We start from the raw sequence: 23423 nt of genomic DNA on the forward strand, positions 1-23423 counted from the left end.
GGTGTACAAGGATTAGAGAGGCTATGAGGTGTACGATGGGATAGTGTTAAGGCAGGATGGTGAAGTCCAGGGGAGGGGGGTATGCAACTCGGCCTGGATCCAGCCCGGGCTGCATGGGACCCGGCCAAAAGGTGTTCGGACCCCCCAGCGCCCGCGCCTGAGACTTTATTATTGTTACCTGGACAAGTGTGTAGTCATTTAAACTGACAGGCGCCCAGAAACGAGTGCTTCGAGTGCGTCGGCCATGGCCATTGTGCGCGCGCTGGAAACACGGGGAACGAAATTCCGGACGCTTGTGATCACCTCAGCGGGCTGCCAGCTACCTGTTTAATAAAAGTGAACGCCAGAAAGCGAAGGGCGCGGCCTCTCAGGAGCGATGCCCGGTGCCCTTCAGACCCTTCGCGGAAATGGCCGTTTGGTGCCCTTTCCGAGGCCCAGAGAACCCAGCGGCCCCTGCCCACACCTCTACGCATACGTCCCGATGCCATATTTAGGGGTTTGGTCCGTGTCTGTTGGTGTCAGCGCGCGCGTGCGCCCCGCGCTTTCAGGCGAGGGCCCCTGGACGAGGCACCTTACCCCTGGGCGCAAAGCGTGAAGCCCACAGCCGTGAAACACACGATTTCTGCTCAAAGTTCGTTACATGCCTCCACTGTGCTTTGTGCGCGCCAGCACGGCTGCGCTGGTATGCACCTCCTGGCCGGGGGACTCGTGACTCCTGTGCTCATGCTCCGGTCTCCTTGTGCATGTATGAACACCCCCACCATGCGTGTACTACCTACCCTGATGCCTACCCTGCCCGTATCTGCATCTCGTGAGTGGCCACGTATGGTCGTCTACCCTGATGCCTACTGTGTGCATCCCTTGGTTGGCCAGGGGCGTGCTGCCTCAGCCCTTCTCCACGCTTCCGTGCGGATAAACAAAACACCCTCACTGCCCCCTACTATCACCTGCCTCTGTGTACATGTACAAGTCATAAACCGTGTCATCGCTTCTATGCTACATGCTGTGCTGACACTGCACTCTCAGCCATGCTGCCCTTCACTTCTTTCCACTTCCGACTCCATACTGCATTGTACGGCCACGGCGTTCTTCCCTTCCGTGCTCATTGCGTTGTTCACTTCCGACTCCATACTGCACTGTACGGTACTAGGGAAGGCTTCCCTGGTACTAAGAAATGAGATAATATCGGCCATGAATGTCAAGGTTCCTTACGGTACGCATGCGCGCCCGAAGCAAAGCTGCATGCACTTCTAGGTGATGTGCTACACGACGTACATACATAATAAAGACATTTAGATCAGTCCTCACTATGGAGTCCCGCGCGCATGCTGTATGCGTGCCGGGCGCGGCGTTCAGACTGCTGTGTTCATTCATGTAGTACATGCGAAAAGCTTGCAAAGAATTGGGTTTGCCCATCACAGCTCTATCTTGCTAGATCATATGGTGGTTACGACATCAGTAACCAATGCACTGCATAAACCAATGCACTCAGTCGTTCAGGCGCACAGATGGCAGCCGTTTGCGCACTCCCTCGCGCTGGGCGGGCGGTGCCTCTGCGGGGAGCCCGCGCTTGGCGCGCCCGGGCTTGGGAGCCACGGGCTCCAACGCCGCCAAGCCGGCCGCCCCCACACTGATGCTGACCGCCACAACGTCTGCGAAGTGAAGTCGGAGGATAGCATACAGCACCAGCTCGCATGCAGATGGCGTGGTGCCAGTCCATTAGCCTGACACGGCCCGCAGGACTGGGCGCAGCTGAGCTGCCTCCGGTTCTGGCACCGCCGTCACAACTGCAGCAACGGCGTCCTCTGTGGCGGGTGCAGCTGTTAGCTGCTCCGGCGCTGGCGGTGACGGCGCAGCAAGCGTCTCCAACTGCTCATCCGGTGGTGGCGGGTCGAAAGTGTCAAGGTCGATACCGCTGACGCTGGAAGCATTCCTGCGGTGGCTGCGCCGCAGCACATGCTGCTGTGGAGCAGCGGCTGCAGCAGCAGCCACAGGCACTACAGCGCTTCTTGACCCCGGCGCCTGCTGATGCAGCTGTACCTCCGTGCCATGTACACGCGGCTGTGCCGCTGCGCCAGCCGCGATGCTGGTGTTCACCAAGCCCGCGACAAGAAGTGTGCTGCATAGTGGCCCCGATACTGGTTCCGCGCCTGCTCCTCCTCATAGCCCTGCTGTAGCTCTGCTTGCACAGTGCTGTTGTGCTGGGCGCACTCGAAACGAATGCGCAAGCCAACCTTCGCCGGCGGCGGCTGGGGAGTAATGGGAAGCACTGGGTTGCTGGGCTCCATGGTGGCGCTGAGGTAGTGCGAAACGGTGGTTCCAGACGCGGATGAAGCTGTACGAGAGCACCTTGTTACCGCACGTGTAGCAGTGCAAGTACTGCTTCTGCTCATCCCGACCCATGGCTAAACTGAATGTTGTAACTTGTGGGCTGATGCTCAGGTATACTAGGAGAATCTGCGGCAGGGAAGAGAGGCAGGCAGCAGGACAGGGAGGGTGAAAGGCGATATGGGAAAGGGCACACAGGTGCCATTACACACCACCCCTTGGCGCCTGGCGCCTCCCATTTATTCATACCCCCGAACTACGGTCACAGGCAGTGTTTGGCGCTCAACCCACACGCTGGTATGCGGATACCGGGGCACGCGGGCGGGCGCCATAGGGCGGCGAACTGGCACGGAAAACGCGACCTTAGTGCATGTCCCCAAATCTCAACCGTTTGTCGATGTGACAAGCGCGTTAGGATCCCCTGCACTTCTAGTTGGCCAAGACACGAAACCACCAGGGAATTTCGCTTGGGCGGTTCTGGCGATGCAAGAATGTGCCAACATTCTGGTTGGAGCCACCGGTCCACTCTAAGGCCCCGGCAATCAGCTCCGTATATGAGGAACCTCATATGATTGTAGGAGATAACGGCGTCCCAGTGATTCAGCGCAGCTACGCAAGTCCGCAACGCGAAACCCCTGGAATTTCGCGACCTTAGTGCAGACCGTCTGCGCACGTCTAAACTATATCGGGCCAGGCGCACGGTGTTCATACAGATGTCTATTTGGCCAAGACACCTAACCACGGCAGGAGAGCCGGAGGCGACGCCATATGGACGTTCGCGACGCCAGGGGCATGTCCGGGCGGGAACTAATGCCACACCGGCCGCGTCCTTGAGACTTCTAAGGCCACGCCAGCCCAAGCCATGGCTTCTTATTGTCCTTGCGGTACTCTGGTAGCTGCTGGCAGCTCCTTAGAATGCCCAGCGAGCCCGCAAAGGGCCGATTACCCCCGACTTGCCGTTGCTTTGAGGGCCCACAGCAGCTCCAGTGCGCGGCGTATCGCCTGGCGACTAGCTTTCGAGCCCATTCCACTAGTCCATGCTATATAGATCGGTCGGTGGTCCAAAACGGCCGAAGATGGCTCCCAACACTCGAAATGTTATAGGGGGGCCTGCGCCCCATTCCTAGCGACACCTGTCGGCTCATATGACTACACACTTGTCCAGGTTACAATAATAAAGTCTCAGGCGCGGGCGCTGGGGGGTCCGAACACCTTTTGGCCGGGTCCCATGCAGCCCGGGCTGGATCCAGGCCGAGTTGCATACCCCCCTCCCCTGGTGAAGTCCCGTAGGGTGCAGCTGGTTCCCAAACCCCAGCAGACGGCAAACAATTTGCAATGGCAGGGCAGGAGTGCGCGGCTGGTCGAACGCCGGATTAAAGAGGCTATGAGGCATGGGTATGGCTTCAAGCTGTTAGAGATTTGGTAAGACGGTTGGAGAGCTAGTTCCGGAGGGGCACATCGCATACACGTCACATGATGCGGACTTCAAAGCTGCAGGGCCCAGTGAATCAGACAGGGGTGCTGATGCAGTAACAGCGTTTCCTCGCATGGTATGCCTGGAAACAGTTGGGTCCTTGGACGAAGCTGCAAGCGTGTCACATGCGCAGGCCCTTGACCATACGAGCACTGAGAGGTAGGGGTGCCGCTGTCGGGTGCCTGCTAGGCCGCTACCTAGCTGCGGCCACCGTTCGGCGTATCCTTGGGCGTATCAGCAAGTTGTCATGAAGTTACACGATACGCAGTAATTGATGCAGAGCCGTCGTGCGTCCGGTCAGCCTGCGCCTCATTTGCATCTTGCGGTTGGCGCGCATAAGTCCACCCGCCCCTTCAAACGCATTCAGCTTCGCCGCGACATCCTTACTCCAAGATGCAAAGCGTCCACAACTTGTGTTGAACGATGCCTGCGCTGTGCCCAACTGCAACAGGTCCGTCAACCGCTGGAGTTCGTGTGAGACAAACAGCCAAACAGCCGTTCCAACAAACCCATAAATCGCATTGACGTATCCATCCAAGTACACCTACCATTGCCCCCGCCAAGCAAGCTAACTATGCGTCGGGCAACGTGAGGTTGTGGTGATTAGCTATGTGTGCCGATGCTCGCCCTACGCTCCACGTCCAGGTGGGGGTGGTAGCCGTTCATGTGAAGGACGGAGTGATTAAACCACAAATATGAAGTGCCGACGTAACAGCAGGAACATACATGGGGGTTTAGGGGGGCAGTACCTGTCCCAATAAGGATCGTGACTCTGACCAAGCCGACAGAACCCCAACGCAACGCATCTCTCATTCATAGCCAAACTCAGTGTGTTTTACCACATAATATACCCCTGCACTTTCAGTCCTTGCTTGCTCCTTACCCTCCCAGCTAGGAAGTCAAGCGTGATGACACCTATTCACGTGTGCACTTGTCCCAAGGTCCCGCTTGAGCTAGCCAGCTATGATGACTTTGGCCTGCACGATCGCGGGGCCACACTCGGCTCACTCGCGGTCACCACCATCATGCACTAATACTATTTGTGACAACCTCCTAGATGAGCGCCGCTGCGGCGCCGCATGCATGTATGCGCAAGTAGGCTGGTAGACACCAACACACGGCCTTGCGCACACCACCGCCCAACCCGCCATCCACAATCCTGCTAAAACCTCATGCCTTTCAATCAACAGAACCCTCCTGCCCCAAGCACGCTACCGGACGAGTGTGGCAGGTTCTACCGCCGGCGTCGCCGCTGTTGCTGCTGCTGCAGCGGCGGCTGTGGCGCATTCGGAGGCGGGGGCTGCTGCGGCGGGGGCGCCGTGGCGGTGGAGGCCTGGCTGCCTCCGACCCGCACAGCCCGGAACACGCGCGCAATGGACAGGTTGGCGCGCGGCACCTTGGAGAGTACGTCGTCCCACGTGTACGGCACCACGAAGCTGTACGGGATGGGCTCGTACGCGATGGAGCTGTCCGCCGGGTCGTACGGGTAGATCGTACCGCTGTACGTCACACCCGGCATCGCCATCTTCCACACCAGGCCGCCGCTCTCAACCTGCGGGCGGGGCATGCCCATAGCTTCAGCCCGACACCGCTTCTCGCGTGAAGTGTCTCACGACGCTGCCTCTTGCACCCCTGCATCTCAGTGAGAGGGCCGCTCTCTGCTGCCCCACGTGACCCACCTCCTTGCCCCCAGCCTCCGCGCGCCCCTGCCCCTCTTCCATGGACAGCTCTCCCCCGCTCCTCCTCCCTCGACTCCCGCGCTCACCTCAGGCGCCCAGGCTCCGGCCGGCTGCTGCGGCGTCACGGTGGCCGCCAGGGCCGCGCCACTGGCTGCGTCCCGCAGCAGCGCCCGCAGCCCCATGTGCGCGCCCACGCCCGCCAGACGCAGCATGGAAGGGCGGTTGGTGGCGTACATGTTGAGCTTGTCGTTCAAGAACATCGCGTACTTGCTGCAGGGCGGAAGGAAATGGAGGTTTGACGGTTAGGCTCTGCTGGCTGTGTGTTTTGTGCGACGGTACACGGTCCTGCAGCCCCCCCACAGAACCGGGGCGCCACGGCAGCTCGCACGAGCACAAGTGCAGTACCCACGTCCTCTTGTGCCAACCAATAACATGCGCACGCGCACGGACGCGCACACTCTCACTCACTAGTAGTGCAGCTCCAGTGTGAGCATGTGGCGGCGGTAGGTGTGGTGCAGCCAGTCCGCGATGGTGCCGATGGCCGGGTACCAGCTGCGTGGAGGGGGAGGGGGAGCCGGAGGAGGAGGCAGCGGAGGCAGCGGAGGCAGCGGAGGCAGCGGAGGCAGAGGGCGGTACCGGGGGTGTATGTCAGTAGACGCCATACAACTTGCAAACCACGTCCTGAGCTCCGGCACCACTATATCCCCGGTCTTGTCCCAGTTCCATACCCTACACGTCAGTGCCTTGACCCACCACCTCCCTCCCGCCCTCCCTCCCTCTCTCCCACTCACGTGGCTCCTTGTGTGGTGCCGTTGAAGAACTGCACCTGCCTGCTCGCCTGCACCTCGCCCCAGCTGAAGCGCATGCTGGGGTGGTTCATGGAGTACACATTGGCCAGGTAGCCGGGCAGCGGCGCCTCGGGGCTGGGGCAGTCCAGCAGCGCGCCCTGCGGCGGCGCAGCGGCAGGAGCGGGAGCGGCGGGGTCAGGAGATGGAGAGGTGGGCTGGCAGTGGTGGGTTGGCAGCAGTGGGCCCAACGTGCGTGCATGTGTGTGCACGGGAGGCAGCGAGCCTCTTGGCCTAGCAGGCCATCTGTAGGCAACCCCCATACACCATGGGTCCCCCACCACCCTAGTACCCACCCGCGAGTCGCATGCGTCCAGGGCGTAGGAGCCCACCAGGGCTCCGCCGTGCAGGTCCGCGCTCACGTGCGGCCGCACCGAGGCCAGCCAGGACATGACCGCCTGCAGGCACGGCAGAATGGATTGAGCAGTGAGGAGAGGAGTGAGGAGAGGAGTAAGGAGGTGCGGAGAGGAGGGCGGGAGGTCCCCGCCACCACCGCAACCGCCGCGGCGCACCTGCGTCTCCGGCTCGTGTGCGCCGCCGCCGCCGTTGTCTGTCCAGTCCGCCGCGGCGTTGTACAGGGCGTTGCTGGTGCCGGGCTGCAGCGCGTAGCCGTCGGCGGCGGTGGGCATGGCTGCGCGGGCGGGCGGGCGGGCGGCAGGAGGCGCGGGAGGCGTGTGGGGTGAGCGTCAGTCGTCAAGCCGTGACGTGATACGGGCATTCAGTGCGCGGGTAGTAGAGTGGGGCGGACGGTCGCAGGAGCAAAACGAGGAGCGGCGCCAGGGGGGCCGGGGGGTTGCAAGGATGTGAGGAAAAGCGGTACGGGATGGGGCGGCACAGCCATGTGTAGCGCACGCAGTCCGGGGCACCAGGTCGGCACAAAGCACCCCATGCCAGGCAGCGCACATGGCACGGACCTCCTCCAGCACTGACTGGGGCTCTCACCAAAGGGGAAGGCGCTGGTGTAGAAGTTGCGGTTGAGGTCCACCCCGTTGGCGTTGTAACGCTGGGTGGCGGTGTAGCCGTCCGGGTTCATCAGCGGCAGCACGTACAACACCGTACTGCCCAACAGGTCCTGTAGCGGTGGCAGAACAGGGGTGTCGGCACGGGGTGTCGGGTGGCGGGGATGGGCACGGCCGGAACGACAGCGGTCATGGGCGGTGCTGGGGTCGTGCGGCTAGGTGGGCCAGGATGGAGCCTGCCGTCAAGCCGCGCAGCTTCGCGCTGTGGCATCATCCTGGGGCCTCGCCCTAGGGCCTCGCCCCCGACATTGCCCGGCCCCCACCACCTTGTCGCCCCCCACCCCCCGGCGCCCAGCCTGCTGCCGCAACCGCCCCCTGCCCCACCGTGACGTTGCTGTCCAGCACGCCTCCCGGCGCGAACTTGGGCTCACTGAGCGGGTCGCACAGCTCGCCCACCAGGCGCAGCACCGCACTGATGTGGCCCTTCTCGTCGCCATGCATCACGCCAATGTACTGCACGTGCAACACCGGCATCAGTCATTAGTGAGCAAGGCGCAGCCAACAGTCATCAGCCAACAAGCGACAGCCAGCACTGGGCGGGTGGGTGCCTCGCGTGGGGAGCGAAGTAGTCGCCGGGCGCAGGTGGTTTGCCCTCTGCAGCTGCCCCAGAGTTCCTCCCCCGAACCGCTTCATAACCCCGTCTTTGTGCCGCCGCGATCACGCATGCTCCGCACGCACCGCCGCTCGCGCCTTGGGGAAGGGGACGTCTGGGTTGGTGGGGTCAGGGTAGTACACGCCGGCGGGGTCGCCAATGGTCACAGCCCACAGGTCGCGCCCTTGCACGCTGTGGGTGGAAATGCGTTTGGGAGGTGGATATGTCGTCAAGCCCCAACCAACCGTGAAGACATACAGGGGCCCACACCAGCAGCATACAATCCCATGGGGCCCGCCCCCGCTCCCCGCTCCCTCCTTCACCTCTTCCCAGCACTGGCCAGCGAGCAGCGCCCCAGACTGCCCGCCACCCTCAGCGCCAGGTACTCGGACAGCTGCGCGAAGGTGGGGTAGCGAGACCAGTCCACGTCGGCCTCCATCTGAAGAGGCGGCGGCGGAGGGCTGGGAGGAGGAGGAGGCGGCGGGGAAGGCGCCGTCGGCATGTCCGGTGGCGGCGGCCGGATACGCCTCTGCTTCTTGGGTGGCGAGGGCGTGCTGGGTGGGCTGGGTGGTGTGGCGGGAGGTGGGGACTTCTTACGGCCGCCTTTGAGAGGCGGCGGCGTGGGCGGCGGCGAGGGCGGGTCTGGGGATGGGGACAGCGGGAAGGCGGGCGGCGGGCGCTTCTTCTTTGGCGTCCCGGCCGTCCCCGGAGCCGCTTTTTTGGGTGAGGCGATGGGAGTTGGTGGAGCCGGCGAAGGCGGCGGCAGCAGTGGGGGAGGCGGCGAGTCAGGCTGGGGTGGTGGAGGCCGCTTTCTCCGGCCCACAGCTGGTGTAGCTGATGCAGTGGCATCGACCGCCGCGGCACGAGTCAGCGCCGCGGTGGAAGACTGCATATCCTCGAGGGACCCGCCTGCACGAATGCATGCGACCAGGGCGTAACTTCAGGGCAGGGCCGCCCGACGGGAAGAGTTGCGCTGGCTTCGAAAGACCTGCCCAGTCGGACGTGCGGTCGAGACGTCCGTTGCCGCCTGTGGTGCCGCTGGCCACCATTGGTGCTGCAAACTCCCGACGCGACTGCTTACTCGTAGGAGCACAGGCCTGGCTGCGCTTTTCCTGTCCCTACCACGCGAGCAGTGCAAAACTCTGCTAATTACTCACCCGCCGCAAGAATCAGCGCCCTCTGTAGCCATGTGTTTGAGAGATGGATGCCTTCACGAGGGCCTTCATGCGGCGGCGCATCTGCGCTGGCCCAGCGCAACAGGAGCGCCAAGCCCGCCACCGCTAAACATACGAACCGGCCTCGCCCAGTCCAGCCGCTGTATTTCCGCCGCATCCGAGAACTATGCGAGCCTCGCGAGTAGCACTGCGGGCTCCTACCAACGCCCAACGTTGCGGTCTGTAAACTGACGCTGCGCATTTCGAGACCCCAGCGACGAGACGTCCGCTACGTTGCGCACATGGAAAGCATTGGCTGTGTTGATACTATCGAGCTGCTGCCGACCGGCGTGCGCTGCCGCTCCGTAAACGCGGGAAATCGAGCAGCACGGTGGGCGGGCGAGCCACGAACGCGAGTGTAATTTTGACAGGTCCAAATTTAAGGGTAGTCAAGGATGGCCTGAGGGTAAGGCTCTACGAACAGCAGGCTCGCAAAGAGGAAGTGAAACTGTACCCGTAGCTGCCCTTCAGCGGCCTTCAACACAGTGCAAGATAGTAGTCGATAGAGTGAGACCTGTGGAAGTTTGTTTGCTACTTGGGTTACAAAACCCAATTACCTTGTCCTGGGGCTCATTTCTGTTGCGATGAGGCCTCATCTCGGCTCCGAACTGTCGGTTCGACTTCTTCAATGTAGCTACATATCAATTATAATACACCATTTATTACTGTGAAGCATACCAGCCCAAACCAAGTTGCAATTAGGGCCATGGCTGTCAGTATGCATATTTATGCCATGTTGGTATGATAAAAACACTTACTATGTAATCCAGATACAGCATCAAGACATACCTTGTAAATTCAGAACGCCGCCAAAGCGACACTGAATCGTCGGAACCACAGAAGGCTGAGTTGCACCGTTGCCGCGTACGCGCCCATGGGCATTGGGTGCGATGCCTAGTAACGTTTGGCAAACTACATAATGGAGGCAAGGGCTGCACCATCGTTTATGGACGCGGGCCCGTCCGGTCGACCACCCCCCGTGTGGCCTAGCCCACGCAGAGCGTGGCAGGCCATTGCGGCTGCAGCGGTGCGTCCCCAACCGGGCCGCCGGCGGGGCCAAGCACTTGCACTCCATATGATTGGAGCTGAAGCGCAGCTGCACGCTGCTTCCTGTCCCGCACGGAATGGGTTAGGTCGTCGACAGAGGGGAGGTGTTGCAGTAGTGACTTGTGGCAGTGGCGCCCCGGCGCATGCCGCTAGCGGCATGCCAGACAGAAGCGGTCTCATCGGCAGCATCCCTGTACGCGCCTGGGCATTATCACCGGCCAGGCCACCATTTCACGTGTCAACGCGGCCTGGAGTGGCGGCAGCGTCAGCACCAGGACGGGGACAGGTCGGCGGCGAGCACAGCACGTCACCGTCCTGGCATGCAGCCGCAGCGGCGCACTCTCCTGCCTGCCCCCAGTCTCAGGACGAAACAGCCACAGCACACGCAGTGGCAGATGGTGAGCTGCATGTCGACCGGCGGCGCGACGTGCATTCCCCCTCACACCTGCGGCAGTGGACCAGCTCCTTGGGCCCTGCCGGCAACACCACATGTGCGGACACCGGTCGCAGCGTTGCCAGCACAGCCGACGGCGGAGCCGCTGCGCACCCAGCTGACAGCAACTCAGACGGGACAGCTTCTGGCTACATAGAGGTAGACCTTGGTGAGGGCGTCGTGCTCCGCCTGCCCGTGGCCGGCCCGGCGCCGCGCGACGGCGCCGCCACAGCAACAGCGGCACGGGATGCAGTTGCGGCGGCGGCGGCGGCGTCACGGGCTCGGTTAGGAGCAGCCATGGAGCTGACGCGGCAGATCCGCTGGGCGGCCAGCTGGCGACAGGTGCGGGAGCTGCTGGCGGCGGCGGCGCCGGGGTCCCTGGATGAGGTGCACCTGTCCACTGCCGCCACCCGCCTGAGGGCGGTGGCGCCGCCGGGGCAGGCCTCGGCCTCCGGCGGCTCGGCAGCACCCTCTTCGGCAGTAGCAGTGGAGGATGACCCGGGGAGGGGACCAGGGGCGGCCAGGTCCCAGCGGCCGAGCGGCGGTGGTGGTCGGGGTGCGCGCAGTGGCGGCGTCGGCGGCGGCGCGAGCGGCAGTCGTGCTGCGAAGCGCGAGCGTGCCGCGTTCCGGACATTTGTGGCGGGAGTGACGGAGCTGTGCGGGTAGGTGTGGAGCTCACGTGACAGAGCCTCAGCTGGTCTTGCGTGCGTCAATGCTAGCCCTGCCCCATGTGCGTTTATGCTAACCCTGCCCCAAGTGATCTCGCTCCCTCCCACACCCATCCATACGTGTCTTGGCCGCCCTGTTGACGACAGGCACCACCTGCCTCTCATGTCCGCGGCGCCGCTCACGGGAGTGCTGTACGCGCTGGCCATGCTCAAGTGCCCGCCGCCAGCGCCCTGGATGGAGGCTTGGCTGGCGGCGGCGGCGGCGCGGATGGCGGCGCAAATGGAGCTTGTTGCGGGCGCGACGGCGGCGGGCACGGGGGAAGGGCTGGCGGCGCCCGGGACCTCGAGCCAGGCCGGCACAGTGAGCGGCGGCCGCGCGGGCGGCGACAGGCGCGGGGCGGGCTTTGGGCCGCAGGAGCTGTCCAACTGCATGTACGCGTTGGGTCAGCTGGGCTTTGACCCTGGCAACGACTGGATGCAGCGCTACTGCGCCGCCGCCGGCCCGCTCCTGCTGCCCCCTGCGGGCACAGCGCCGCCGCCGCCGCCGCCGCCGTTACCAATGGCTGCGACATCGAGTCACGGCACCAGCACCAGCCGCAGCGCGTTCACGGCGCAGGGGCTGAGCCAGATGGCCTGGGGCTTTGCGCGGCTGGGGTTTGTGCCGGAGCCCGCCTTCCTGGCATCGCTGCTGGCGGCGGTGCGGCGTGCGCTGCCGGACTTCACCGCGCAGGGCCTCGCCAACACCCTGTGGGCCGCCGCCTCCCTCGGCCTGGCGCCGCCGCCGTCCTGGGTGGCGGCGGCGGCGGCCGCCGCGCTGCGGCTGCTGCCCAGCTGCTCGGCCTACGACCTGTCGGTGGTGCTGTGGGCGCTGCTGCGCCTGGGCCACACGCCCGGGCCCGACTGGGTGAGCGCCTACCTGGCGGCCAGCTACCGGCAGCTGCCGTCCGCCTCGCCGGAGCAGGCGGCGCGCATGCTGTGGTGCTGCGCGGCGGTGGGTCTGCCGCCGCCTGGCGACTGGGTGCGGCGCTGGCTGGGCTGCAGCTACGTGAAGCTGCTGGAGGCGGAGCCGGCGGCGCTGACCACCATGGCCTACGCGCTGGCGGCGCTGGGGTGAGCGGTGGGGAGGAGGAGGAGGAGGAGGAGGTGGAGGGGAGCGGAGGCGAGGAGGTGGAGGGGAGGGAGCGGGGGCCGCCAGGGTTTGTGTACGATATGGGCGTGCTGTGTCCGCGTGTCGAGCTGGTGCAGGCGCGTTCTTGGCACGTGCGGGAGCGGAGTTGCCAGCATGCACCCCTGCATCCATGTGGGCTCACCCCTCGCCACCGCCGTGCCCCCTCCGCATTCTGTGGGCTGGTCTCTGGTCCTGGGTCTGGGGTGGTTGCTCTGACTGCCCCCCGCCCCTCCACCCCCACATTTGCATTGGGTTCGGTTTAGTTTGGGCTGGTACACACCCGCCCCCTGTGCCCTGCCTGCAGCATCCGGCCCACCGACCGCTGGTCCGACATGCTGCTGGTGGCGGCGTGGGAGGCGCCGCTACGGGCCTTCCCGCCGCCCGACCTGGCGCTGCTCATGTGGGGCCTGGCGCACTGCCGCGTGGTGCCGGAGCCGGCGTGGATGGACGAGTGGTGGTGAGCAGGGGCGGGGCGCACGTGTGGAGGCGTGTGGCGTGTGGAGCGTGGCTTGTGGGCGTGAGGGTTGCGCGGTGGGGAGGGGGGCAACAAGTATGTGATTGTGGGCTAGTTCTAGGTGCCGGTAGTTGAGATACGGCTACGTACGTGTGGATGGTGCGCGCCGTGGATCCTGGCAAGGTGTGCCTGGGCGTACTCGAGGCACTAAGCCTGACCCTGACCTTCAAGGTGTGACCCCACGGTGTGACCCCTTGCTTTGACCTTGGCACCCCCACCCGCATGCACACGCGCACAGGGCGGTGTCGTACAAGCGGTTGCGGTCCTTCACCCCGCGACACCTGTCGCTGCTGCTGTGGTCGTGCGTCACCATTGGCCAGGCGCCCAGTCGGCAGTGGCTGGCGGGGTGAGTGCCGCACGCGTTGGGGGGCTGTGCTACATGCCTGACACGCCATATGCCACCCCTTGGGCGGCGCGACCGCCCAACCCTGGACCCATTCAACCTAACACGTACTTCTCCCCCAGGTACGAGGTCGTGACGCTGCCCGCCATGCCGTACATGACGGCCCAGGGCCTCTCACTGCTGTCGTACACGTACGGCTGCCTGGAGCGCCGCCCGCCACGTGTCTGGCTGGCGGCGCTGTACGGCGCGGCGGCGGGCGTGCCCGTGGAGCCCGTGGCCCCCAGCCCGCAGCTGGTGCTGGCGGAGGCGGAAGTGGAGGCGGAGGCGGGGCACAAGGCGGAGGCGGGACACAAGGCGGAGGCGGAGGGTTGCAGTGGCAGTGCCAATGTTGACAGTGTGGCAGCAGCCGGCAGCAGCAGCAGTAGCAGCAGCAGTAGCAGCAGCAGCAGCAGCTATGAGGGCCTGTCCCGCTTCACCGCCCTGGGCCTGGAGCGGCTGCTGTGGGGCATTGCCAAGGTGGGGCGACGGGATGGCACGGAACCGTACCATAAGGATATGTGTGTGTACGTGCACGTGAAGTTTTCCATCTCGCTGCGCCTCACTTTCTGCACCTGCTTCCTGCTTTGCCACCCCCCTGCTTGTTGGCCTTGTGTGCAGATGGAGCCGCCTGCGGGCAGCCTGCCGGACGACGTGCTGCCGGGCTGGACAGACGCCTTCCTGGCGGCCGCAGCAGCCCGCCTGCTGCCCGCGCACACCGGCAGCAGCGGCAGCGGCAGTAGCAGCGGCAGCAGCAGCAGCGGCAGTAGCAGCGGCAGCAGTAGCGGTAGTGGTGAAAGTGAGTCAGGGACAGGCGCAGTGGCCACAACGGCTGGGGAGGGCGCGCGGAGACGTGGCACGTCGGCTGCAGCAGTGGCGGCGGCAGGGCCAGTAGCGGCAGCGATGGCAGTAATACCACCCGGGGGAGCAGCTGCTGACATGGAGGATGACTTCCCCACGCACTTAGCGGGCGCCGGGGCAGCGGGCATGGGCGAGGTGGGTCTGGGGGTTGAGGAGGCGGACGGCACGTACGGCAACGTGGCAAACACGCTGTACGCACTGGCGCTGCTGCGCGTGCGGCCCGAGGCGGCGTGGCTGCTGCCTGTGATGGACCGAGTGGAGGCTCTGCTGCCGGACTTTGGGCACACCACACTGGTCAAGGTGGCGTGGGCGCTGCCCCGGCTCACCAGCGGCCCGCCCACACACCGCCCCTTCACCGGCTGTACCGCGCCGGCGCCGGCTCAGGCCGCAACACCGCAGCCAGCAGCGGCCTCTGTGCCGCCGCACAACGATGCTCGGGAGGCTGGGTTGCCCTCTGACGTCGGGCCTGATGCGAGCGAGCAGCGGCGCCTGCGGGAGCGACTGGTCTCGCTGCAGCGGCTGGTGGCGACCCGCATGCGGCGGACCATTGGCGGCCGCCGGGCCGCAGGAGCAGTAGCAGTGGCATCGGGTGGCGACGCAGATTCGGCTTCCGATGCTGAGGCGGCTGACTGGGATGAGAGTCTGGAGGAGCCGGGCGCAGGGGTGGCGGTGTTTGGTGTGGCTGGAGACGTGGCCGGAAGCGGCAGTGCCACGGACAGCGACGGAGGTGACGGGGCGCAGGCCGGTGTCGCCCGCGCGCCCAGGCGGCACGTGCGGCGGCGAGCTGTGCAGGATTAGCTTGGGAGGAGTTCGGGCTGGAGCGCATTTGGGCAGTAAGGCGCTCTTATGCAAGTCAAGGCAAGCGTCGTGCCCCGTGTGTTAAGCAGGTGTGCTCACGTAGCTAGCTACTGTGTCCTTTGAAGAGCTCAGTTGCTGACAAGCTGAGGTTCGATGCCGCGAGTGAACTTGACCGCTACATGGCTTCATTGTGCGTTCCAAAATCGCTCAGAGACTGTAACTGCTGCCGCGCGTCACATCACTCAAGCACGTGCGCTAACCAGGGTGAGGCGGCTACCATCACACCTCCGGGTGGCCCAAAGCGTGGCCTAATACGATGACAGCACACGCCGCTGCTTGATCACGCTGTATTGACAGCCCCACGCGGCAGGCCGACAGCCTGGGTCTATCAGCAGGCCGTCAACTGCACAGACCGGCTCAGACCATGCCGGGTAGGTCCGGTTAGCCGCAAGGGTGCGACGTAGCTAGTGTGCAACTCTTGCCACAAGTTGAGCACGTTCCGCTCGTTCTAGTATGATCACTTCACATCTCCACCTTATCCAACTGCTTAACTATCTAGCTTCTCAACTCAAAAGCAAAACATAGTGTACTGAAACTCGCTGTGACCCGGGCTCTGATGGCCTTGATGAGCAGGGGCGCCCACGCCCCAAAGGTGCCTCAGCCCATACGGTATTAACCCACTGCCTCAGCCACACACTAACCCCCGCCCGGACCTTACTGCCCCACAATCAATGATGAAGATGAAAGCTGGAGGTCATTCGGCTCTGGTCACTCGTCAGGACTACCCCCCGAGGTGCCTGGTTGCATTCTGTATGGACACCACAAAGGCAAATCAACACAGTCTCACAAGTTATGCTACCTGGTCGCCTACCTGATGCTTACATGCCCCTTGATCACGAACCCTTCGAGGGTCCACAGTCAATGAAACAATACCATGACACAGGGCCCGCAGCGTGCCGGCGCAACGCAGTCACACCAAAGCGCCGTCACCAAATGAAGTGCATGAAAGATTCACGGGGTCAGGCATGCCCATACCAAGTTAGGGCGCTTTGCGATGCATGACGCCTAAAAATCGTCACGCTCATTCGCCGCCAGCTCGCGGTAGCGTAGCCCCCGGCACCTGCAGACACACACACTCAAGTTCGAGGCAGGCAAGACACATGCGCATGCGCCCAGTCCACCACACGGCCCTGGCCTCCATGCTCCCTCAACCCACACGGCCACGCGCCAGGCACACCCACCAGTCCCGCGCATGCCCAACCGCACACTGCACACTCCCGGCACCCTCCCTCCCAGCGGCCCCACCCAACGGCACTCACTGTGTGCGCCAGGCGGTGTAGGCGGCGGCGGCCCTGCCGCCCAGCCCGCCCTCTATGCTGACCAGGCGGTCCAGCCACAGCGGCTGCCCCCAGCGGCTGAGCCCCAGCACCAGGTCGGCGTTCCAGGACACCAGGTCCGAGTGGCGCACCCCCGTCACCGCAGTGCTCAGCGCGGGCGGCGGCGCAGGGTTGGAGCCGGGCGGCGCCTGCGCACACACACACACATACACACAGAAGCGGCGGTCAGGCGCATCGAGTGGTGATGGTGTGCACGTACACACATTGTGAGCGTGTGTGTTATGGGATACTGCGTGTGCAAGCGCGTGTGTATACGACAAAGCTCACCACCAGGCGCAGGGTGTGCTCCGCGTCCGGGCCATGCACGTTTTTCAGCTCCAACAGTGCGTCAAACTCAACGCCCAGCAGACCGCGGCCATGCCCGTTGTTGTTGCGCGTGCAGCCTGGCAACAGGGAGAGCGGGGCGGGCGGGTGGGTATGGCCGCGTCAAAGATAGAAACCTCACGCCGGAACCTGGAAAAGCGGGCAGTTGGAATCCGACAACCGTACGCGTGGCGCAGGGCCCTGACCCACCATAGGTGAAGAATCCAGTCCAGTCGCCTGCAAAGAAGCCAACGGTCACGAAAATGAAGGGCGAGCGTACAATAAGCTGGAGCAGGGACGAAAAGCTCATGGCTGTCGCACGCACCCTCATATGTCTCAAGACACGTGCCTGACCTTGCACGCTGTAATGGCACGAGCCCCGGCACGTGGACCTTCCGGTCTCAGTGGTCATACCGTAATATATGGGAACAAGCACCCACCCGCCACCCCCACCACCCACATTTGACTTGGTCCACGGACTGGCCGAACGCCTGCACCATGTGGCGCGTGTTCAGGTGCACCCAGGGCACCGTGTGGCGGATGGGCTTGGTCAAGTTCCGCCCCGACTCCGTCAGCACCTGTCATCAACGGCACATGCATGCACGAGGCGCAATCACAGTAGGGGCCACGGCTTCTAGCGCTGCAGCCACGACCGCCTTCCGCGCACCCATGCCGACGCCAGCGCAGGCATGGCCCACAACAACCACATTCAGCGCACACCGCTCCGTAACACGCACGCAGGCAGGCAGAGCCGCGCACCCACGCAAGCAGGCAGGCAGAGCCACGCACCCAGTCGCTGCTGCAGTCCGCTGGCGGCCAGGCGGCCACGGCGTTGAGCGCCACCGCCACCTGCCCCAGAGCCTCCACCGCATCCAGGTACTGCGACCGAGCTACGCAGGCCAACCGGAGCAAGTCAGGACAACGACTTAGCCTTCCGCCACATAAGCAGACTCAAAGGATGTCAAGCGCGCGAACGCAGTGCTCTAACTGAGAGTTCGCACGGGCAGTTGCTATGCGGTGGCTGGTTCACGCGCCAAACTTACAGAGCCCGTAGTGGATGACGCCGGGCGCGTAAGCGACCACGCCGCGGCTTAGCGTCATGAGTGCGTGCTCGTCCTGCTGCGTCGCGAAGAAGATGTGTGCGGGCCCACCCGCCAGCGAGGCCGCCAGGTGCCAGTTGTGCCAGCCTATGTGTTGCAGGACGTGCACCTTCGACTCGTCCGACGCGCCCAGGTGTGCGTGCACGTGGCTCATCAGCTGCAGAATGAGTTTCAGACGGTAGGGATCCGGTTACTCACTGGCAGGAGCGAGCGGAGTGTTCTTAGTGATTGTTGGGAGGAGTCATGAACAAGTTTGCAGGGTGCCGGGGCAGCGCAAGCAGATTGGCATGGTCGAGGTGGCGGTTGGGAGCAGGAGGTTGGGTGCGCACACGCCACGCCATGCCGCGATGCACTGGACCGGGTGCCCGGCTCTGTGTCCATCACTCACGTTGGTGTGTCGCGGGCTCATGGCTTTGTTCCAGTAGCCGTAGCGGCCGTAGAACAGCCACGTGGACTCCAGCCAGCCGCCGCGGAAATGGTCGCCGACTGTCACAGGGAGGGCAAGGGACGGCCAACGGGTGATGTGCAGCGGATAAATGCACATGTCAGGATGGAGGAGCCATCCAAGGAGTGTGCCGGCCGGTTCGGTCAGAATCGGGTTCGCTGCAGTGAGCCCGTGCAGTGAGCCCTTTCATGAGATATGCCGAAAATACTCACAGTCAATGTTGGTGAAGGCAAAGAGCTCTGGCTTGGTGGCGTTGGCGGCTGCGGCCTGGCTGGGGTCGTCCTGGTCGGGCATTTGCGGCACACCTGCATGCGAGGGGCGGCAGGCGGGGGGGAATGCACACCTGAGTGAGGCACGCAGCGAGGCGACCGGTCGGCAAGCGCGGTCGGCACGGCCGTGGATGCCTCCAGGCTTCCAGGCTTCCAGCCTCCAGGCCCAAGCCAACATGGGCGAGCAGGCGGGGCTGCACAGCACAGCATCTGTGCGGAATGCAGGGAACTGGCTCTCACGACTAGCCAGGCAGCGCTGTCGGCCGCTGTGCGCCGCACTCCTCGGGTCTCACCCAGGTCTCACCCAGGTCACGGAAGGACTGGCGGAAGGCCCGTGTGAGCGGCCCCGGGTCCGAGAACAGCCGGCCGCCCAGGAGCATGGGGTACTGCCCGTCTGTGTGTGTGCGAGGGGGGGGCGGGGGGTGTTCCAGGCATCACGACTTATACGATGGAGGTGACGGCAGCTGGCAGTCCATGCAAGACGGGAGTGAATGAGCCCCGCAGGTGCCGGCGCAGGGAGGAGAATGACACGAAGCTGGCGAGTGGGTGCGCGGCGTGTCATGCGGCGGTGTGTGCTCCCTGCCCGCCACTCACTGGCGTGTGGCTGGTACAGTGTGGCTGTGCGGAAGGTCACGTTGGTGCGGCCCTCGCCGTCCCTCGCGCTGGCGGCCATGTCGGGCCAGGCCTCGCCGCCCACGTAGTCCGCCAGCTCGCGGTCCAGCGTCAGGGTCTGTGAGGCCGTGTGTGGCAGTGCGGGGGTGCGATGGGAGCGCTGGGTGCGGCGGGTGTGATGGGAGCGGTGAAGGGCCACGATCGAGGGCCGGCTGCTGCGCGGTGTGCGTTTTGGGCGATGTTGTGAACCGCTTTGCCGCTGAGTGTCGAGCCGGGCGTGACGGAGTGACACCACCCAATGACCCATCCACTCCCCGACCCGCACCTTGTACCACCAGCGGTCTATTGTCAAGGAGTCGATATACTTCTGGTAGGCCTGCGATGCAGCGGCGGCGGCGGCATGACGGCTTGTCGCAACACAGACGCCAGTCACTCTGTGAGGCAGGCCTCATGCGCCTCCGAACCCCTAGGCAGCGCGCCACCGCTGGATAGATCAAACCCACCTGCCATCCATACAGACAGCCTTCCATGGACGCCTGCCCCCGATGTTCACGCTCACAAACTGACCTTCCCCTGCCGCGGCCCCACCCCCGCACATGTGCCGCCTCACCTCCTTGCCGCCGATCTTGGCCCAGGCATCGTCCCGCCTGACCTCGTACATGATGGCCCGGTGCACGGGCCGGCCCGCCATGCAGCTAAACAGCGTGTCCGTCAGGATGGTCTGCTCCTGCCGGTAGAAGCGGCCCTTCTCGCCCAGCAGCAGCGCCGGGTCCAGCGCCGACAGCAGTGAGGCGTCCTCCGACCAGCGCACTGCCAGACGGTGGGTGGTAGAGGTAGAGGGAGCGGGGGGGGGGGGGGTTACATTCATGATTAGTTAAGGAAGTGGTAGGGGGGGGACATTCATGATTAGCTAAGGGAGAGGTAGACGGTAGATGAGGGAGGGGGTAGTCGTTCATGCGGACGGGTTGGTTTGATCCAAACCCAACTGGAGCAAGACACAGCCAGCCCATAGAGCGCGCGGGTATGCGGAGTGGATGTGGGTGTGGGCGAGGCAGGAGTGAGCAGGGATGGTGGGACTGGCGGGGGGCTGCAGGGATAGTAGGTGGTTTGGTACACCAGGTACATCGTGTTGGTACGGGTTGCTCACGACGGAGGCGAAGGAGCGGCCAGTCCCAGCGGCCTGATATGCATGTGTTACCCCACCAGCCCACCCGGCCTTACCACAGCAAACTACGAGTGTCTGATATACCGCAGTCTCTGCCTATACGGTACCTTATACCGCTTGCGCACAGCCTCCCCGCACACGCACCTGCTCTATGCGTTGCCTCGTAGAGAAGATAGAAAGAGGGTCCGGCGGGGTTGGCGTTCTGCAGGTGCGCTCGTGCGACCACATGTCAGCAGCACGCCAAATGTCCAGTGACTTCAGTCCCCCCTGTCCGCCGCTTCGCAAAAGCCCCTGAGATTTGCGTCACGCTTACTCCCCAAAGCAGCGTCAGCCACACAGATGAGCGCGTGTCACCGCCACACCCACACAAACACACAAACACACACACACACACACACACACACACACACACACACACACGCGGCCGTAATTCTGTCCTACGCGTAATGTTTTCCTTGTGCTCTTTAACACACACACACACACACACACACACACACACACACACACACACACACACACACACACACACACACACACACAAACCCCCGCGCAATACAACCTATGGGCCTCGCCTCGCACCTGCACGTACACGAACCCTGCGTGCAAGAGGATGGAACACGCGTTACACATTTACCGAAACGGTTCAAAAGCGACTACGTCCTCGACCGCCGCAGCACGTCAGCAGGCCCATCCCAGCGCCCTTCTAACGCCGCAAGGCGCACACACGCCCACGTACCCGCGTTGATGGCGTTGGGGTCCTCCGCCTGGAACCACATGTTGTACTCGCGGCCCGCGGGCGACTTGGCGAACCGGTAGAAGTCGCCTGGGGCCAGTGGGGGCGGGATCCGGTGAGCGGTCGGGGTGGGTGCGTGGGGTGGGTGGCTGGCCGGTGGGCGGGCGTTGGCATTTGAGGGCTATCTCCCAGGAGGAAGCCAGCAGGCACAATGGTTGCAGCACTTTCTTTCTACCTCTTCTTTGGCCCCGCCCAAGCCCCCAACGTCACTTCGATCTGGAGCCACAGCCTCCCCTGTGCCCTGCGCCCGCCCACTCCGCTGCGCCCCCGCCCACTCCAACCCGCCCCCGCCCTCTCCACTCCACCCCTGCTCTGCTCCCCCCTCCCCCACCCGCCCCTGCGCCCCCACCCGTCATCATGGTGTCCTGGTCGATGGCCATCATGTTGTAGCCCAGCGCCACCGCCCGCGCCGCAGTGAAGTACTTCCACCACCAGGCCGCGGCGCCGATCTGCGAGCCGGCACAGGTTGCGGTTGCAAGTGGCGTGAGGCCGGCGCGGCAGCGCACTCCACATTGTTGGCGGCGCATGCGCCCTGTGGGTGCTGGGCGCGCGTGCTGGGCGTTCGCGTTTCGCCATGTTCCAAAGCAGGGGTGTTCCAGGGCGCATATTGGAACCGGCGGGCGTATCGGCCTGGCTATGCTAGTTCCTGAATGATGGCATCGAGGGACTGGTGCAGCTCGTTAGAGGCGGCGGTATCACACCACGGCATTCGGAGGAGGGCCCCCGGCTGGATCCAGCTCGGGCACACACGGCGGCACGTAGTTACGGCGCAGCTCTCGCCCCAACCACCACCCACCCACCCACCTGAAACTTCATGTACTCGAAACCCGATTCGATGTGGTTGCCGCTGCATGACGTGCGAGGTGCAAGACGTGTGAGGCGAAGTGCGCTCGCTAGGCTCGGCTGCGCCAGCTGGCTTCACAAGAACACCGACCGACATTCCTCCCTGTGTCGCTGTGCGCCCGCCTTGTGGGCGGCTTCCCTCTTGCAGCCTCGCCCCCACCTGTCATCCGTGTTGCGGTACCAGCCGCAAGACAGGTTGCCAGCCCTCTCTGCAGCACCAACAGAAGAGCTGAGTCATGCAGGGAGTGTGCTGTGCTCATACCACGCCCCTACTCCCGCGGCACATGTAAAGCATGCCGTTCCCCGCCGTTGACAAGAGCACTTGGTGTTGCGGTACCACCTGACAACAGACAGCGCCATCCCGCTTCCCCATTGATAAACTCCAAAGCTCTCAAGCGCAGTACTTGCCGTGCGGGTGTCGGTGGTCATACATCTTAAATGCTTGTATGAGCCTCTGTTGTGCGGAGGGCAGGTTGGGTTATCAGCATGTGGGCGGCTTCTCCGCGCAGAACCTGGGCGCAGTAGGGAACATCTGCCACCTGCAGCCCCATCTTGAAGCGGCAAAAAGGCCCCTACGAATGGAACCCATCCACTTTCGCCTCTCCTTTCAGCAGGTTGAAACCATATCGTAGAGGGGCGTTTCGTTGGTGTGGTGACTAGCCCGCACGCATACTGTAGCGTACACGCACCGCCGCACCACGCCCCCGCCCACGGCAGCTTGTTTCTCACCCCACACTCGTCCGCTGACGACAGAATGGTGAGGACGTGTGCATAGCCTTCACGCCGGTACCGATCGATTGCATGCGCCGCGCGGTGGTATGCAGACTGGGGGGTGGGGCAGGGAAATGCGGGGATACGGTTGGCGCGAGGGCACAGGTGCCGGGCACCGGCCAGTGGGGCCCAACTTGCGGTCGCAAACCGAGTCCCTCAAGAATGTTTTCAAAGCAACCATGAAGTCACCTCGGCAAAGATAATCAGCTCCTTTTTCCAGTGCGTCTTCCTGAATGCTTCCTGAATTTGCTCCGGCTTGTCCAGGGGGCCAAAGTAGCCTTCAATCTTGCCAGCAGAACAATACTCCTGGTTCCTGCAGTGAATCGCGGTGTCCAGGTAGCCAGCTTGTGCCAAGGTCACCAGCAGCGCTGCCAAAAAGCTGATGTGTTGCCGCATTCTGCTACGATAGTCTATGCTTTAAAACTTGTTTTGCATCTGCGCTTCAAGGCATTCGAGCGGCATAGTTTCTTCGCAGTCTGGTTCGGAGTATTCTGTACAGGCCTACAGGGTTTAACCGTAAACTTTGCTTTGTATGCAGAAGTTCCAATAGTATGGTGCAATGAGTTTCTATACAAAGGCAAGGAGATGACTGATGGCGGGCGAGCTACAGCCAAGACGGCCAGCGCAGGGGAGGGCCAGCGTGCCTGGCAGGCGCCGTGCTGGCGCCTGGTCCTTGCCCTTCCCTGCTGCCTGCCGCTGCAAAAGT

The 23423-nt window shown here is 63.7% G+C and overlaps 3 protein-coding genes across 4 annotated transcripts; 1 reads left to right on the forward strand and 2 right to left on the reverse strand.

The window, feature by feature from the left end:
• Positions 1 to 4043: 4043 nt before the first annotated feature.
• Positions 4044 to 9700, reverse strand: CHLRE_06g309450v5 (uncharacterized protein). The gene is made up of 11 exons (XM_001691157.2): positions 9095 to 9700; positions 8261 to 8846; positions 8024 to 8129; positions 7670 to 7798; positions 7269 to 7398; positions 6839 to 6957; positions 6623 to 6724; positions 6273 to 6427; positions 5950 to 6033; positions 5568 to 5751; positions 4044 to 5354 (listed from the first exon to the last, which is right to left on the reverse strand). Exons 2-11 carry the CDS (start codon positions 8827 to 8829, stop codon positions 5037 to 5039), a joined length of 1896 nt encoding a protein of 631 aa, XP_001691209.2. The 5' UTR covers positions 8830 to 8846; positions 9095 to 9700; the 3' UTR covers positions 4044 to 5036.
• A 100-nt stretch (positions 9701 to 9800) lies between these two features.
• Positions 9801 to 15152, forward strand: CHLRE_06g309500v5 (uncharacterized protein). Its single transcript, XM_043063762.1, has 7 exons — positions 9801 to 10178; positions 10285 to 11293; positions 11447 to 12409; positions 12772 to 12924; positions 13220 to 13327; positions 13447 to 13840; positions 13982 to 15152. Exons 2-7 carry the CDS (start codon positions 10356 to 10358, stop codon positions 15017 to 15019), a joined length of 3594 nt encoding a protein of 1197 aa, XP_042924468.1. The 5' UTR covers positions 9801 to 10178; positions 10285 to 10355; the 3' UTR covers positions 15020 to 15152.
• Positions 15153 to 15154: 2 nt separating this feature from the next.
• CHLRE_06g309550v5 (uncharacterized protein) lies at positions 15155 to 23253 on the reverse strand. Of its 2 annotated transcripts, none has more exons than XM_043063764.1 (22): positions 22907 to 23253; positions 22676 to 22771; positions 22355 to 22400; positions 22107 to 22155; positions 21908 to 21950; positions 21453 to 21552; positions 21047 to 21133; positions 20890 to 20906; positions 20455 to 20512; positions 19756 to 19955; positions 19471 to 19521; positions 19128 to 19263; positions 18838 to 18927; positions 18477 to 18569; positions 18208 to 18305; positions 17763 to 17976; positions 17509 to 17609; positions 17180 to 17297; positions 16930 to 16956; positions 16684 to 16799; positions 16339 to 16544; positions 15155 to 16139 (listed from the first exon to the last, which is right to left on the reverse strand). In XM_043063764.1, exons 1-22 carry the CDS (start codon positions 23111 to 23113, stop codon positions 16085 to 16087), a joined length of 2208 nt encoding a protein of 735 aa, XP_042924469.1. In that variant the 5' UTR covers positions 23114 to 23253; the 3' UTR covers positions 15155 to 16084. The 2 variants fall into 2 exon arrangements, with proteins under 2 accessions (XP_042924469.1, XP_042924470.1); XM_043063763.1 differs by having other exon boundaries at positions 20455 to 20523; positions 21043 to 21133.
• Between the last annotated feature and the right edge of the window lie 170 nt (positions 23254 to 23423).

This window comes from Chlamydomonas reinhardtii, chromosome 6 (assembly GCF_000002595.2).
Source record: "Chlamydomonas reinhardtii strain CC-503 cw92 mt+ chromosome 6, whole genome shotgun sequence".
NCBI lineage: Eukaryota > Viridiplantae > Chlorophyta > Chlorophyceae > Chlamydomonadales > Chlamydomonadaceae > Chlamydomonas > Chlamydomonas reinhardtii.